This window comes from Larus michahellis, chromosome 10, assembly GCF_964199755.1.
Source record: "Larus michahellis chromosome 10, bLarMic1.1, whole genome shotgun sequence".
In the NCBI taxonomy this organism is placed as follows: Eukaryota; Metazoa; Chordata; class Aves; order Charadriiformes; family Laridae; genus Larus; species Larus michahellis.
Genome location: NC_133905.1, coordinates 9093861 through 9111420, shown reverse-complemented (window position 1 = coordinate 9111420; position 17560 = coordinate 9093861). Strand labels below are relative to the sequence as shown.

Below are 17560 nucleotides of genomic sequence, written 5' to 3'. Positions count from 1 at the left end.
CTGAAAGACTATTTGTTTAAATTTATACTAGAAATATGAATCACTATTAATGCACAGAAAATAAGGTGGAGCACCCTACGAACACAGTAGATTAGGTTAGGTGCTCGCAGAATAGTTTCACCGTGGATTTATGATCTGTTAAGTGCATTACTGTAGCAGCAAATGCTGAATTACCACCTCAGTGCTGGTTCATTCACCCATGCAGATTGAGAGCGATACCAAAAGGTACTGTGCCAAGAAAGCTCTTGCCTGCTCCTGATTCTGAACACGACCTGAAAGTTTTGAGTGAATACATCTCCTTCAGATTCACAGCTTACACCTAAAATAATATTTTAAGAAGTTCTGTTAGTAATAAAGTAACAAGTGTTATTCATTCTCCAGACAGGAATTACTAGCTGCACTGAAGTGCTTTCTGCTGATTCAGCAGCAAGGCTGCTGCAGAAGTCTTAACCATGCTCCATCAAAGTTGAGTTTTATTGCCGTGTAGGTAGTTCATCCTGTAACTTTGTGCAATTCTTTATAGCACAACCCTCCAGCTTATCATAATTTCCTTCCACTGGAAGAATTTTGCAGTGGATGTGGCTTTGTTGTTCTGAGAGGGTTTTAAAGCATAAAAATTGGAAAGTGTTTTATGTTTTACTTCAGGAAGGTAGGTAAAGGATGGGCAGGTCATTTTGCTTTGGTGGTGGTATGGATCTGTTAGAATAACAGAAATGTCTAGGCTCGTACCTGAGCAGTTCATCTATCTGGAGTCTGGCTGTAGCAGGCTGGTATGAATTCAAGTAATATACTGATTGGGACTGGATGTAGCATTTCCAACAAAGATGCAGTTTCTACCCTCAGACCAGTAGTTTGTGTCAATAGAGACTCTCATAATTGGTATGAAAGCAATCGTTGACAATGATAGACGAGGCTATTGAAGCTTTTATGTGGACATCCAAACATCTGGACTTTATGGGACTGGTTTGTACTCATCAATAAAAGTTCATTGGAGGATTTTGTTTGTTTGTTTTTAATACAGGAAAAAAGAGAAGAAAATAGAGCTGGGATCAAATCAGGTGTCTGCTGAGCCATGTTAATTGTTAAGCTGAACTCCCATGGCAATGTTTAAATATCTTTTTAGCACACTCAGCCATAAAGGGTTTTTAAGTTTACTTGTGTTAGGAAAATGTAGTAGCAATTAATTTACCAACATGTTGTGGGTTTACAAGGTGCCTTCATTTCATGGGTGACTGGAAGATAGAACATGCTTAGATTATATTGAATTTAAGAAGCCGCATGAATACTTAAGGCTTTTAAACTGTATGTCTTTGCTTTGTGATCTTATTTGAACTCTGGCCAACCATGATGAGTGCTTTGTGTCATACTCTATATCCTTGTGTCTTTGACCTCGCAGGAGACGTGAAATAACAAGCGTAGGTACTGGACTTTATTTACTTATTTATTTTAGTAGTTAAAACAAGAAAGCAAACAAAACCATGACGTATTTCACCTCTTCTCCCCAGCACCCCCTTGACAAATGGCTGTTCGAACAGTGTTAAACTGTGACCTTAAAGCCACAGGCGTAATGAAACTGTGATTTGGCAGATGTGACAGACTCATCTTACATAAATCACTCTCTTTTGTCACTGCTGGCATATGGCCAATGAATCTTCTAATTATTGAATGGCTTTTATAGCCCCATTATTTATAATCACTTTTGGACAGCAGCTGGAAGACAAGGATGGGACAGAATGAAATGATATAGCACAAACTATTGTCATTTGTGTAACAACTGCTGGGATTAGGAATATTTGATGATGATGTGGTTACCATTGTGGTCTTGCTAAATGATAAAAATCCACTCAGCCTTCATTTTGTCTTTGAAGATGGGCTGCTGCCTACTGGACTTTGCCATGAATATTATTATATTAATTGATCCAGAAATAGAATATGAGTCTCTCCAGAGATTAATAAAATATATATGTGAGTATCAAGGCCACCTTTATGTGAGGACTTGAGGAAGATCCATTGTGAGCGTTAGTAAGACACAGTGGCAATGCCTTGGCACTACTGGTGTGCAAAGTGCTGTACAGAAAAGTGTCAAGAAGTGGCTTCTGCTTCCCAGGAGCCCTGTCTACACCCTTCTTTTTAGTAAGAATTCAACAACAGACGTAGAAGTTGTCTTTAGTTACTTTACTAATATTTTAACATTTCTCTAAAAAAACTATGTGATTTTGGTAAGGGAGATGATGGGTTTAAAATACTTTACCACTGAGGGCAGCTATTTTGCCTCTAATTATAGATGAGTTTGTGTTGAGTCCTGTCATCTGGGTAGAGCAGCAGCCTTGGAGAAAGGAGGACAACTGAAGTCACACAGCCTGTAAGGCCAGTCAACTGAGGTTGCAAGTCCTCTCACTGCTTTAGAAAATGTGAGCTGCAGGTTCTCTGCTTGTGCCTCTAAATGAGTGAGGGGTTTGGTTTTTGTTTTGTTTGTTTTGGATTTTTTTTCCACCCTTATCTGCAGTTCTGTGTCTTGTAGCACAGAAATAAAACCCTGCCAACCATGATAGCTTATTAATGTTCGTTAAATACCTTCAGATAGAGATCTCCAGATGAAAGACAGTATGTTATAATCAGGGGTTTATATTGCAAATCCAACACGTGCAATCTTTGTGTCTTTAAAATATTGAATCCTTCCCTCATGATGTAGACATCAGGGCAGCGAGAGAGAGTCTTAATCCAGATGACTCTATTGCACTTTTATCCCTTTAGCAAGGCCTTTAACCTCTCATTGCTTCATGGCCCTGTTGTTTTGAAATGGTCTTTGTCTGCCCACAGAGAATCCCTCTGCTAAAGACGCCTTTAAATGGAGATCCCGACAAGAGAAAGGGGATTCTGCTGCAATTCAAGGATAGAAAATGGATTTTTCCAGTTCAGATGCTATCAGTGACTGTGAATGCAGCAATTGGTAGTCTTCCCAAAGAAGAGTAAAGGAAAAATATATACTCGTTTAAACCTGCTTATAAAAGTGTAATATAGGTCAGAGACCACCGTGTCCTGGGCCTGACCCTGACCCATCTTTGCACAAGCATCTACAGGCTCTGTCAGAGTGTAGCTGTTTATCAGGATTATCTATGACCATCTCAAAATATAAATGGGATAAAACAGCTGCAGTAATTAATATAAACATAAACTATAAAATGATAGTTTCCAAATGCATAAAACATGAGTTCAAAATATATCTTCAGAATGTACATATTGCTCAGTTCTGGCATAGACTATCTGCCAGCTGGCAGGAAGGTGCTCTCAGCCAGCCCTGTGATGTTCATGCTCGGATTTTCTTGAAAAAAATCAGTTTTTGCTTGGTCATTTATGCAGTCTGCTTTCCTTATTGGAAGCCTGTATGTCAATAAGGCAAGAGGCTTTCAGCCCCCCAGGTCTGCACTGCTGCTCGCTGGTGGTAGTGCGTTTTGAAGAGATGGATGTTCTTATGCAGCAACAACAGCGTTCCATGATCTGGTACACAGCTTTCTCCCCTGCAGAAACTGGAAATTGTAGCAATAACCATCAGAGCATAATGCAAAGCATAGTTTCTCCAGTGATTCTAATATTAGGTAACTGTTGGAGGAGAAATGTGTGACAGAGAACTGAGGGTTTGAAAGAAGTGTATTTAGAAACAGTCAATACTTTTCATTAATCACAAAACCATCAATGTTACATATTTATCTCCACAAAATTGACAAGCACAGTATATTTCTTCTCAGAAAACTGTACCTCAGTAATATTATTTTTTTTTTCTATGAGAGACGGTTTTATTTCCCCTTGGGGATTGTGCTTGCTATTAAGGTATTTTTATGATGTAATGGTTTGGGATGACGATTGACGTATTCTAAAATGCAGTATAATAATTAAGAATCATTGAGAAAACCAGCCATTCAGCGAGTTGCCCTTTGTTTTATTCAAAGGTAAAGAAGGATTCAGATAATAAGATGGAAACATCTCAGATTTGCAGTAGTACAATGGGGAGCAACGCAGTGGAAGGCTGGTTCTCTGCCTGTATCTTCACATAAAGACAGACACTGGTTTCGTTCACCATGGGGGAACAAAGAAAGGAAACTGTTGCAACAACAAAAACCAATCTTTGAACGTCTTTTACTTCTAAAGCTTAAAAATATGAATTTTGGTTAGTTTTGTAGGCAAGAATTTCTTTTTGCATTTTTTTATGTCTGATTTTCTAAAGCTATCTGGATCAACCTAATTTTGATTACAGAAATAACAAGGTGAGTTTTCTGTGTGCAAATAAATGCATTTCCAACCTGTCCTGGCCAGCAGGAAGAGCTGACCGCTAACACGTAAGACTTGTATCCTCCTGCTTGGAAACCGATGTTTGTGGCTTGCATCTTTTGTTCCTCCCCCGTTATCACTGTAAGACCTCTTTCCATGCTTTTACCAGAGGAGAAAAGAAAGAATCACCAAAGAGTAAACATAAGATGCAATCTCCTTGAGAACATTTTGAAGGGCAATAGTATACTTCTGGTTAACACAGCTTATCACTAAGGAAACTGCAGCCAGGTATTTCCTTGAGCACAACTTATGCATGGAATTAGACTTTACAAAGGAAGGACTTTTGCATAAAAACAGGTGGTTTTCCGCACCGGCCCTTCAACCCAGCCTGGTGGTGGTTGGTGTGTGGACAGAAGCCATCAGAGGGTGAGACTATTTTCAGAGGGACCGTGCACAAGCAAGGGCTGCCTCTGAGGGTAAGGATGAATTTTACTGCTACAATTTGTACACATGAGGTTGCTGAAATGTCACTGGCATATCATTCAGATTCTCAAGAATTGTGGGTGCATAGAGTTCAGGCTCAAAAAGAATTTATCAGTGTTCGTAAACTTGTGTTTAGCACTAGAATATACTAAATAATGCCAGTATCAAGCATGTGCCCTCTCAAGTCTGAGGAGATTTTTGGAAAAGATAATCAGAGTGGATTGAAACATTTGAAATGGTAAAGAATCCAACGTGTTCCAGGGTGGATCCTTTTGGCAGCTTTCAACATGGTGTTAGTTCCTGTGTTAGCTCATTTTCTTCTTCCATGCTCTGAAGTGAGTTGCATGGGGTGAGCCTGCTTTTGTCCACAGCCGTGGTCTCAGCAGCTGCTGAGCTGAGATCATCAGGGCTGCAAGAAGCCTTTATTTCCATCAAGAATTTTCTGGATTTTAGCAACAAAAATGTGGCTTAGCAATTGTTTTGGGTTGTTTTTTTTTTTTTCTCTTTCTTTTCTTCTCCCCATTTAAAATACATGTAATAGAAATAAGCATCACTGTGAGCTCCCTGAGGGGACAATCATGTGAGTGTAAGTATTGCTATAGCCCCTATTTTTGCAACTGCCATCTTGGCTAGTGCATCAGTGACTCAGCTGGGAAATCCCAGCTACTGCATAAACCAAATAACCAAACTTTCCAGCGGGGGCCGTAATAGACTGAGATGCTAGATGGAATGGGCACAGAGGGAAGCTAAAAGCAGATATCATCAGTAAATTGCATATTTTCTGTGGTTAAACAACCCCTAGCTCAGCAGAGCTTTTTCACCTCTAGACATTATTGTGACATTAATCATTGAATCATGAATCACACAGTATTTCAGGAGAAAGCCTACGTTATATGATGCATGCAGTTCAGTGCATTAATTTCTTCACTGGAACAAGCCCTTGCATTATGTCCAAACTGTTTGTCATATTTGTTCCTTTTGCTATGAGAAACCACCTTGTCTTACTGCCTCGTGCAAAGAAAAATACTGACTGTTTAGTTAAAAATATAAAGAAATGCTTTACTATTTCAGCAGATGCTCTTTCTGTGCCCCGTCTCCCTCTGGAGTAAAACATTGTGGTATGAAATAAAACATCTGGACTTTGGGAGGTCAGCTCTGATATTGGAAAACTGTAGCCCACGGATCTACCAAGCCCTCCAAGTGCCTCCTATGTGGGAAACCATTTTTATAGTGCAATAACTGGAGACCGTTTGTTAGAAAATGGGTTGATAATCTACTCTTGGTGTGAGGGGTGTCACTGCGGTAACTCAGGAAAGTCTGATGAGCCAGTTTTATCTGCCTTAATTTCAGTTTTGTTGTTTGAGCTGTTCTGTAATGAGCATCTTGGTCTTCAAAATTTTTTCCTTCTTTCAATAGCTGAGTCTGCTGCCTAAGCCTTCCTTTCTTCAATACGATATTTAATCTGTAAAAAAAAACCAAAAAAAAAACAAAACAAAAAACAAAACAAAACAAAAAAAAACCTGCCTGGAGAACCTGAATAGAAAACACCTGTTTATTTTTAAGAATTTGACTTAGTATTTCAGACTACGGTCTTTTGTGTTTAGTTTTGTTTTTAAACTAACATTTATGTTAAAATGTTGCAGGACTGTGTTAAGCAGACAGGCTGTTCCTGCCCATGGTTATTTAATAGTCCACACTTTTTCTCATTTGTCTGGTACCGCTGCTGCCTCCCAGACTCACTGTCCAACTGCACTCCGCTGCAGTATTATTATTCTTGATTTGTTCTGCAGGGATTCCGAAAGGCTCCAGCCAGGAATCTGCAACTGTGATGCTATGTTCAGTATTAACAAGTATTGAGATGACCTCTGCATTACATATTCACAATCGAAAAAAATCATAATGCAAATTATGAAAGACTGTAGAAACATCTGCAGTGGTTCAGCCCAAGGTCCATGTAGCCCAGCATTCTGGCTCCAGCTGTGGCCATAAACAAGATGCCTAGCAAAAAAAAGGAAAAGAGCAAGATATTAATATACCCTCACTTCTGTTCCCAGATCTCCCAGCCACTAGCAATTCATTTTCAGCTCAAGGGATTTCCTGTACCCTCTTTTGCAACCCCCAATAGGTCCGTCTTCAAGTGCTTTTCCAGTCTCCTCTTGAAGCTCCTCAAGAAGCTTCTCGTGCTCTCCAGCAAGGAGGTCTGCTGCAGCCTGTGTGAACTACTGCCACTCTTGTGTGGTTTTGAACCAAGCTGCCGTTAGCTTTGGTTGTTGTCTCCTAGCCCTTGTGTTGGGAGAGACAGGGAGCAGCCAGTCCCCACCCACCCTCTGGGCATGTTAGAGACCGATGTCCGCACAGGCTGCACCATCCCAGCCTACTTTCTTGGTCCTTGTATGGCAACTGCTCCAGATTTTGATCATCCTTGTTGTGTTTCTCTGAAGCTTCTCCAGTGTTTTGTTTTGGTTTGGTTGTTTTTTCTTTTTTTTTTAGAACAGAAGAGTTTCTATCCCTGTTCTCTCTATGTTCTCTTGGGGTTGTTTTTGCTCTTTAGTCAAATTAATGTCAATGTTATTCCAAACTTGGACACTTTTAATTTCTCAGAAAAGACTTCATTAAGTTGCTCCAGTTCATATGTTCTGCTACAAGAGTCTTTGGTGTTCAGCAGCTAGCAATGTTCATTAACAACTATGTTTCTTTTTCTTTGTTTTTGTGGTGTTTTTTTTTTTTTACTTTGTTTTGTTTTCAACTAATTTATCTTTGTTCTCGCACGCTTCTGAAGGTGTTCAAAACTGAATGGGGAAATAAATAGATTTAAGTGAAAAGCGTCGGATATTATTGTGTTGTTTTTAAGGACTTTGGATGCTCTTAATTCCTTCAATCAATTCTTTTCTAACTCCTGCTGTGTGCTAGGGTAGATACCAGTGCAAAGTATAGCACTTGTTTGATTTTGTGCCATGTTCAGCTATATTAGTACCTCTAATGGGAGCAGCCTTTGCCTTCTGTCTGTCTGCCCAGCTCACCCTCCAGTGAGTTGCAAAAGCAATACTCTACCTTTATTATTTTTCTTCTTTTTCACATCATCTGTCTTTCTCCATTTGCTCTGACAAATAAGTGATAAAAGGGAATGATGATCTGTTTAACACCACAGGAAGAAAGATGCATTATGAGACAAGAGAGACCTCTTGTTTACAGCGAGTTATTTTTGGTAATTAGCCATTTGTAGAGGAAGATGAGCCTCCGCTCGTAAAGTCAGCATGCCATAATTTAGGGGACTCTGAATGGAAGTCTAACATTTGCCTGAATTGGAAATGTTAATTGTGTGCGTTTAGAAATAAATAAATGGCTGTTTTTTCTTTGCAGGAAGCAGACTGAACAAAGACTTGAGACATTATCTCAACCAGAGGTTTCAGAAAGGATCACCGGATCACGATCTGCAGCAGACTATTAGAGATAACCTTTATCGCCATGCTGTGCCTTGTAAGTAACAAAATATTGACCTGGTGGATTACGTGTAGTAGAATTTCTTTTTTTTTTTTTTTCTTTTTTTTTTTCTTTCTTATTGGAGAGAGCCTTCATATGGTGGTGTGCACGGCTCCAGGGGAGACTCAGTTTTCAGCTTGGGCAGACTTCCATGTGTGACAGTAGATAGGGTTCAGGTAGGGTTCAAAAGGAAACCAGTTCATCCTTGAACTCAGCTTTTTGGAACATTTGATGGTTTGATGCAGGCCTGTGATGCTTACTGTGAAGAAAAAAAACAAACTAAAAAGCAGCCATTAAATGAGTATTTGCCTTAGAAATAATCTTCATTAGTGTCATTATGGTGAACATTCCTTTATTGGTTTGAAACCTATGAATAAAAAAACTGCTTTTACTTTTATTTCCTTAGCAGAGCTTTATGTCTGATGCTTATTTAACTTGTGAAATTGAACAGCATTTTATGGCTGGGTGCCGTTGTAGCAGGCAACTGCCACTTTTGGAAGGTCATCCTCGATTCAAGTAGGAGATAAGCAGCGAGAGGTAGTTAAGCTGAGAAAGAAATGCTCTTTTTCAATCAGAAAACAACCAGGAGAAAAAAACCTGAGAATTTTAGAGTGTAATCTTTAGAAGTTCAGAATCTTTACTCAAAATCAGACTGTCCGTGGCATTTTGGGAAGATGTACAGAGTGGAGAATGATCCAGTTTCATTGCTCTGTTCGGCATTCTCCAGTTGCCAGGAGAGGCTATTATAAAGCAAAGGTTTTTCTGCTTGAACTCGGGCTGTGGGGATAGTGGTATGCCTTTCAGATCAGGCTGGGATAAGAACTAGTAAACATGTTAGATACAGCACACTGAGATGAGCAGCAAAATATTGTGAAGTTTTCCACCTCAACATGAATCAGAGGATCTTTATCCTGGTAGACTTATATAAATAATGAATAATGATGTTGCCACTCAAGATCGGTATTTGCCCAAAATATCACATAATGGTATGTAGAGTAATAGTCATTTTCAATCTAAGTGTTGGATGCAGGAGGACTGTGTAGGACCACAGTTAAAATTGTGTGGTAACACTGACAAATGTTGATTCTTCAAATGGCAGATGCTATATATCACCATTGAGTTTATTCTCATTTTATCAGTGGAAAGCATGGACCAAACTACGTTTAAAGTGCTGTGCATGGACATAAAGAATAAATATGGATTATTATTTTCTGTCGAACACTTCCATTTTCCATTTTGTCAACATGAAATATGATTAGTTTTCAATCATCGAACTTGCCAGGCTGCAGGTTTTTAAAGCATACTGCGGAAAGTGCCTTCTAGGAGAGCACATGCAATGTTAGGCTCGGGAGATGCAATGTTGTGATGCTAATGTCCCTTCTGCCTGTGTGTTATATTCCAATTTCTAAAGCGGCAAATAAAGCAAATGGGTGTAATTTCTGTGGAAGTATTTTGCGCGTTACCAAGGTTACATTTTGAAACGCTTTCCATCGATTCTTTTCTCTGATTTATTGAACTTGATGGTGAGCTAAACTGCTTGGACTCGCTAAAGACTTTTGATTTAAAATTAAGAGCAGTGAAAGTGATTCCTGCCTTTTAGAAATAGCTGGGGGAGATATGGATTGTTGGTATATTAATAAGAACATCAGTTCTTATGTTCCATTTATGAAACAAATGGAAAATCTGAGAAGTGGAGTTAGTTATTGTGTGTCTCCATACTTCTGAGTTGTAAAGCAGGTAGCATTTAATTTTTTCTTCATGTACTGTGGGGCTGGTATTAGCGGTAGCTTTTAAGAATGATGCTAATATTCATCTGTGAATTTGAATGAGACAGCTGCGTACACGGTGAGTTGGGATGCTTTACAGGTCTGGAGATTAATCCAGCTGTATACTCATATTTTTATTCCTTGGTACACGTGACCAGTAAATCCAGAGCCCTGGACCAATCTCTAGTGCTAATGGATTATGAAGTCTTGTATTTTGAAAATGGAATTCCCTGCTGATTATGTGGTAAACACAAACAAGAACACAAGGTCACTTGGACTGAGCATGCTTGGCCTGACAGCTGCTTTTTGTTGCACTAATATAAGGGCTGAATGAAGTGATAACTAGTAAATGCAAAATGGGGAAAGGTGAAGTTAACCAGTTCTTTCCCGGAAATTCTAGTAAGAATCCCTTGTGGTTCAGCTCTGTCTAGTTTGGTACAGGCGGTGAGAAAACCCAGAGGGCTTCTGTTGTGTGCTTGGGTGACTCGGGAACAGAGTGCAGTTACAGCTACAGTTTTGTAGAAGACAGAGGTCAAGCAGAGGGGAGGAAAGATGTATAAAGTTTGACTTGACCTCATTGTTACATGTGACAATGACACGCTGTTTAAGCATCATTTAGATTTTTACTTTAGGAGAGTTGGTTAAGAATTTGCTTTATTTTCTGGTAAACAATCAAGGGTAAGAGAGTGGGATGATACCAGCTCCGGAAGGGGATGTGACATTGCCTAAATGGGTCACACAGGGACAGTTTTCTGAGAGACCAGAGGACTTCATCCCTAAACGTGGGAGCTGTCATAAAGAAAAGAGACCTTAAAACGGACCTAAAAGTGAAGGATTATTGAAATAAGTGGATGAACAACATGGTTAGTTTTGCAAGCTGAAGTCTTCCCCCGCTCCTCAGTGCCCTCTGCCCCTCCAGCAAGCCTCCTCTGAGTCGTTGTACCCTCAGCTCCCTGCTCCCCACTGAGCTGATTTTCTCTGCAAAGATCTGTAGTAAACAACAACTGTGACAAGCTTCCAGGTGGCCTCCAAGTTTGGTTTTCGTGCTGTCGTGAGTGCTCTGCTGTTACTATCACACCAAACCCACGGGTTTATTTACAGACCCAAAACATTTTCCTCTGGAATTTACAACTTCAGCATCCTAATCTAGACCGAGACAGAGTAAGGAAGAGAGGCAGGACACCTTATTTATGTATTTGGATGGTGCATAAGTGCTAATGAAGCCATGCATTTATAATGTACAAATCTTTGAAAGAGTTAGGGCAGTTCAGCCAGTGAACTGGCTTTTATTTCAGCTAAACCAACTGTGTGTTATTTCCTTTACTTTTTTCCTGATGTTCTCATTTCACTGTTAACTTCACAGGCTGGGTCAGTCTTTTTTTTTTTTTGAGTATTTTTGTCTCCTGCTTAAGAAAAATCAGCAACTTAAGGAGAATAACTTTGCTGAAGTTTATGTGTTCAGATAAAGAACTATTCTCATTCCTAGCATGTAGAATCTATTGTCAAAACTGGAAAGAAACCTCAAATACATCATCCAGATTAGCAAGATGTTGGTCCAGTCTCAAGCTATCCCCTTTGCCTCGTTTTGTTTTGAAGCACCGTATTTTTCCTGTTTTCTGATGTGCCTAATGAAGATCACCAGAAATAATGCTCTGTTTGTGGGCTAGTTAATGGCTCCATTGAGCTTGGAGTAGACTGCGAATTGGCAACAATTTCATCATTACTGATTGGCCATGACTCTACCAGAAGTGCTTTGATGCAGAGACTTTGCCCACAGTTTATTTCTAGTGTGGATTTCACTTATTCCGGCTCAATTCTGGCAGCCTAAACGCTTAAGAGCAAAAAGGGCTGGTTTACCAACTGTGTGAGGCATCTTGCTGGGGCACCTTGTGGCATCCCTGAGTCTACCTGTGCTAACAGAAGTTGGTGTGATGTGCATTACACCTGATTTGGGGGTGGGAGGCTGAGCGTCGGTGATGCAGAGTGTGTTGACATCCTGGCTGAGTGTTTCTAGGAGCAGAACTCCCCCAAACAGGATTGGTGTATGTGAAGATTTACTTAGTGGAAAATGTGATTAGTTGGAAGTATGTGTAAGAATATATCCATTAAATAGGTGTTTCCAAGTAGCCTTGCCTTGGGATATCTGTACAATGGTGTTAATTGAGAAAGATACGTGATAGCAACTTACTTCAACATTATAGTGCAGCGGCGTGTTTAAACCACTGTTCACGGTAGGCTGAACAGACAGGATTATCTTCCTCATTTTGAAATGATGGTAGAGGGCATCTGTTTAAAATAAACAAGCAGTACTGGCCATTTGTCCTAGGTGCTTATTCTCAACAACCTGACACCAGTTTTCTTTTCAAAGTGTATTGAGAAGAGTCAAGGAGATGATATTATTTCCATAAAAGCTTATCTCAGCATGTTTTTTTTTTCCTTCTGAGCACATGTAGTTGATTCTCCATTTGTTTCAGTCCCATGTGACGTGCAGAGGCAGTGATGGTGGGTCTGGCATCTATACCTTTACTTGACAAAACAATATAGCTGTTGCAGGCATGACTGAAATAACAGATCAGTGGTCCACACCCCCCCCCCCCCCGCCCATTCATGTATTTTCTGCATTTATCTTATTTCAGTACTGTGCAGTTCCATTCTTTGCCAGGCTGTGGTCTTCAGAAGCAAAATTCCGGAAAGTGCAAGGTCATTTTGATGGTAGATGAAACAGGGACAATGTGATGGCTAACCTAGAGTTAAGTCTTGGATGTCAGCCTAGACGCTATGTTGGCAATCTCTCTTTTTTTTTTTTTTTTTTTTTTAACCTCTTCTTCCTAAAATTGGCTTTTAAAACCTCAGGAGGTCATCATTCAACAGTTGATTCACTTTCTCAAAACAAGTACATGCCCTGGGATTAATTGGCTGGAGATTTTAACGTTAGAGATTTACCACTTTCATTTCTGCTGTCTGTTCTCTCACCTTCCCAGAGCTTGATCTGTTCCTCTGTCTTCAATTACAGAACAGTAGCTCCAACTGTTGTGGTTAGTCTTATAGGGGAGAGTGGAGCAAAATGGAAAGAAATGGATAAAAATCAATAACATAAGTGTCGAGTGATCTGTAAGGAGGCTTAGAAAAAGACAGTGACACCCAGGCACCTGGCTGGCCTGAGCGCTCTCACATTTCACTGGGAAATCTGAGAATAAGTTTCTTTATTCCAAACAATTTGCTGGTGTAAAGGAAAAGTCTCCTTTCTAAGGAAAACGAACAATATCAAATAAGGAAACTTCACACAGTATTTATAGGACAAACTTCAGCAAGTAGATGTAGAAGAGTACATTGAACCTTATTATCTGGATTAAATGTTTTCATGGATAATTGAACTATCAAAGGGTAGTTCAGTTGCTCCAGGAGTTGGATAAGCTGCTATATGTGTAACCACCATCATCTGCAGCTACTGGAGACTAGAGAGCCTAAATGGGCTGGGATGTGATGAAACTGCTGTCAAACACACAGACTTAGGTGATTTCCCAGGATAGCTTTTAAAGTCCTGTAGTAATGGGTTCCCCTTTAGCAATTCTGAACTTCAAAATGAATTGATAGAAGGGATATGTCTTTTTTAGACTATTGACTATAATAGTGTATCAGAATACTGGGAAAAATTGTTGAAGTGAAGCAGAAAGACCTTTATGTTACAAATGCATGTGGTTTTACATGTGGGGATCTTTGGGTCACAATTTCGAAGTTATTTTTAGTTGCTAATTTTTATTAAGGATAAACAGAATCACTGACAGTGCACATTATTTTTCTTCACAGGCAATAAATCATCAGTTTATGTACACAAATGTTCTTTGAATTCTCAAAAGCTTTCCAGACCTGCAACCGTATTTATTATCCAAGTACCTTTTGTTGCAGTTCCCTTCCTAAAGGTGTAATTCTGCTTTTGTAATGAGAAAAAGTTGCAGCGTCCCTGAAATATTCATTTGAAGGCCCCCACTGATAAGGTGATGAACAGCAAACTGATCTTTTTTTCTAACACACGAAAAATAATTATTGTTTTACAAGATTTATGTTAGGAAAAAGTTTTAAATATTTCTAAAATAGTGTCCTTATCACTAGGGTGCAGCATGCAGGTACCAGCAGTATGTAAAGATAATTTTTCTCAAGAACGTTTTCTTGTTAGTTAATCTAACTGAAGAATATGAGGCATATTTTCCATGCCAGCTAATGTACACACGTTTACTTTTTCGGGTATTTTCAGCAGGGATTGTATCCTGAGTACCACCAGTAGCTTTAGAAAAGCCTTGTAGCTGTGTTCCAGGGAGTGCCGAATTGTAGCAGAGTCCCCTGCAGTTTTCAGGGCTATAATTATTTCACATATTAGTGAACCAGATGTGTTTTCACTTTTGAGAGAGAAAAACACCCTGTTTTTAGCAACAGGACCAACATCGCTGTAGTTCAGTTCCTTTCTGTACACAGTCATTTCTGTTTAATCCAGGAGACTTCAGACCTTTTTTCCGTCTGGTCTGTCCTTTCAGATCAATAGTGCATTTTGTGCCAGTGGAACTATTGGTGTGGTTGGTTTTTTTGGTGTGGGTTTTTTTTACATTTGGAAATAAAAGCACTTATGATAGCAAATATTGCTCCATCTGCTTACCCATTTGTGAGGAATAGCTTTTTTGTACTTCACTGTACACCCAGTTGAAATTGCACGAGGCACCAGAGAACAGTACAAAGCAGAAGAGCTCAGCCTTATAGGCTCTCCCATGCCACTTGCCAAAGGAGATTTGGGTAAGAAGTGTGGGAAGAGATTACATGGCTAGTTTTCTTTGTTTTCTTTGTTAGTCCCCAGTGTACTTAATTTTGCGTTTTTTCATTGCGGTTGCTTTGTACTACCCCAAAGCATCTGTGAGTGGGTATTTAGGTAGTACAAACAAAGTCTGTGCATATGTTTTAAAACGTAAAGGTTTCTAAGGTTGTGGGTCTCTTGGAAAGCAGAGAGTAAAAGAGAGCTGAGCGCAGGTACTGCTGTTTGGAGGTTGAAGGGGTGGAGACGAATTACCCCACATGGTTTACTTCAGAACTGGCTCTATCCTGCCATAGTTTTATTCACCATCATAATTTATCTATAGAAGAGGCAAATGACAGTATCCCCCAAAGTAATAGAATGAAAATCTGCTGAAGAGTGTGTTGTTAAAGGTGATAGGTGTCCTTACATCCAAATTTTTCATACGGTGTCCTAGGGTCCTGATTAGATCTTTTGTGAACGCTGCAGTGTCCCAGTTTTTGATTTCATCGAGGCAATTTGATTTCTTTTCAACCGCCGCCGTGTATCTGTTCAAGGTTTACAGCGTATTGATTATGCTACAAGCCAACAGAATGAGTGTTCCAGGCAAAAGGAACAGTTTAAAATGAGGAAAAATCAAATGTGTAGCCATTTTTTAACCTGTTCTTCCACTCGCATCTGTGTTTGGGATTCACATTTGATATTTCATGATTAACTCTCTAGTAAGCACCGATCGCTCTGTATAGGTATGTTTGTGCTTGGATGTGTTGATTTGCGTGGTGATTTCACAGTTGCAGAAGTCCCATGCTTCTTTCATCAAAGATCTCAGTATTTAACAGAGAACACCTGAAAATCCTATTTATATGATATTATTCTGGTCCAGTGCGGTACTCGCACTGTAGTGTGGGCGAAACCAGTGGCATTACAGAGGAGGAAATGCCTGCGTGATTCCCAGTTACAGATATTACTACCTACCATGGCAGTCTCTGAGCCCAGGAGGGCAATGGCAGATGCAAGCTCCTGATGGTTTGATGGGGTTGCAGACTTGCTACGTTTCGTCTTCAAACAATTATCTTTTTTTTTAATGTTACCATGCTTCTTCACATAAAGCGTGCTGTATTTGTCCTCTAAATCCTTTCTCTCTTTATTTCAGCAGAGATTAGCCGTGTAATCATTTATAAAGCTGTTTAGATGCTGCTAGCTGGTTTTCTTTGGGGAGAGTCATTCCCAGTACCTTTACTAGGAATAACTCTGTAAACTAATCCTCATTGATTTCCTTCCCCCCCACCCGCAGTGAATAAGGTGGCAGAAAAAAATAGAACAAATATTCCTGGTTCTGCCTCTATTGAAGGAGCAGTAAATCTTTCCTATTAGTCATAAAGGTCTCAATGTATCCTTTTTTTATAATGTCCTCTTTAATAATTAGAGCTTTGAGTTATGAAGTCAAGATTACCTGGGTCGTTGCCAGAACAGATTTGTTTAAGGGGGATACTAGTTCCCTGAATTCCTTTTAAAGGGCTTTGTAATGTCCCGGGCCACTCTTAATTAGCGTTTTAAGAGGGAATACATCTGTTTCTCTGAGCATTGTGAAAATTATTATTTAAATGGAAATGTTTAATAAATGGCTCTTTGAAAGACTAATGTATCTTCAAAATGAGACATGTATCACAGAGTAATCAGGTGGATAGCGATCTAGCAGTTTTACTTGCAGGGTCTTGTGGCTGCTGAAGATGGACAAAAGCACCAAAGGCCCTTGGAAGTATCATCTGCCATTGAATTATATTATAGACTTCATCATTCATTCACTACCTGTGCTGCTTCTTTAAACTTCAGGTTTAACACTTCATTTACCTGGGGAAAGAACGGTTAACAATGTTGATAAAAGGAGGTCTGTAGGAAGAAGCAATATTGCTTATTAGATAAATTGATGATACTTCATTTTTATCTCAGACCATCATGGCAACTCAAGTACTGCCACTACAGTATGGATTTTTCTGCCAAATTTAAATCTACTTAATGGGAGACTGTCATATGCTAAAAATGTGCAGGCAATCTTTGCCGTATTAGGAATTTGAACTGGCGTACCTCGGAACTGAGGGGCTGGGGCAGGTGATGGAGGAAAGAGGAACTCCAAATTAAGAAGCTCCTGCGTTTAGCAAACTCTTCCTTGAATACATGAGGAGATGGATATTTATAAATGCAGCATTACCATCTCCTAGTGTTCACGGGTCTTGAATTAGTAATCAAAAACTTGAAACTGGATTTTTTGACTCTCATTTGCCTGATGGTTTCTAAGACGTTACTGCTGCCATCTTTTATGTTTTTCTGGGGTGAGGGGTATTTTTGTGTTTTGTTTTGTTCAGAGGAGGCTAATACATGAGAGCTGAAAATGTACTTGAATAGTGAGGTTATTTTCAGCTCTTTCTAAATCCAGGTATGTAAGATCTTGGGAAAAGGAACAAGTGTTGCAAGATGTGCAAGAGAGTTGAGGAAAACCCAGCAGGACACTAAATGGCAGTGCCGAAGTAGGAAGGCTGGGCTCGACAGTGGGGCAGAGCTGGACCCAGTTCTTTCAGGAATGTAAACATCCTATAATGTTCATAAATAGCTTTCCCATTTTTGCATTCCCATAATTTTAAACGTATATTTTGCTATCTCACTTAGCCTTCTGCAGTCCTCTGCAAAACACCCAGTGTTTTCTAGAAGGGAACAGCTGATGAGATGCGATAGTTCTGCTCCTGTGTAACTAACCTCACCGGAGAATCACATTGACAGACATTCTGTAAAT

At 39.6% G+C, this 17560-nt stretch overlaps 1 protein-coding gene across 39 annotated transcripts in view; it reads left to right on the top strand.

Moving 5' to 3' along the window:
* MAGI1 (membrane associated guanylate kinase, WW and PDZ domain containing 1) overlaps window positions 1-17560 on the top strand; it is a 361242-nt gene that overhangs the window by 176893 nt on the left and 166789 nt on the right. For all 39 annotated transcript variants that reach the window (XM_074603161.1, XM_074603156.1, XM_074603163.1 and 36 more), the window contains exon 2: window positions 8110-8226. In XM_074603161.1, coding sequence (XP_074459262.1) covers window positions 8110-8226 — 117 coding nt within the window. The remainder of the gene's footprint in view (window positions 1-8109; window positions 8227-17560) is intronic.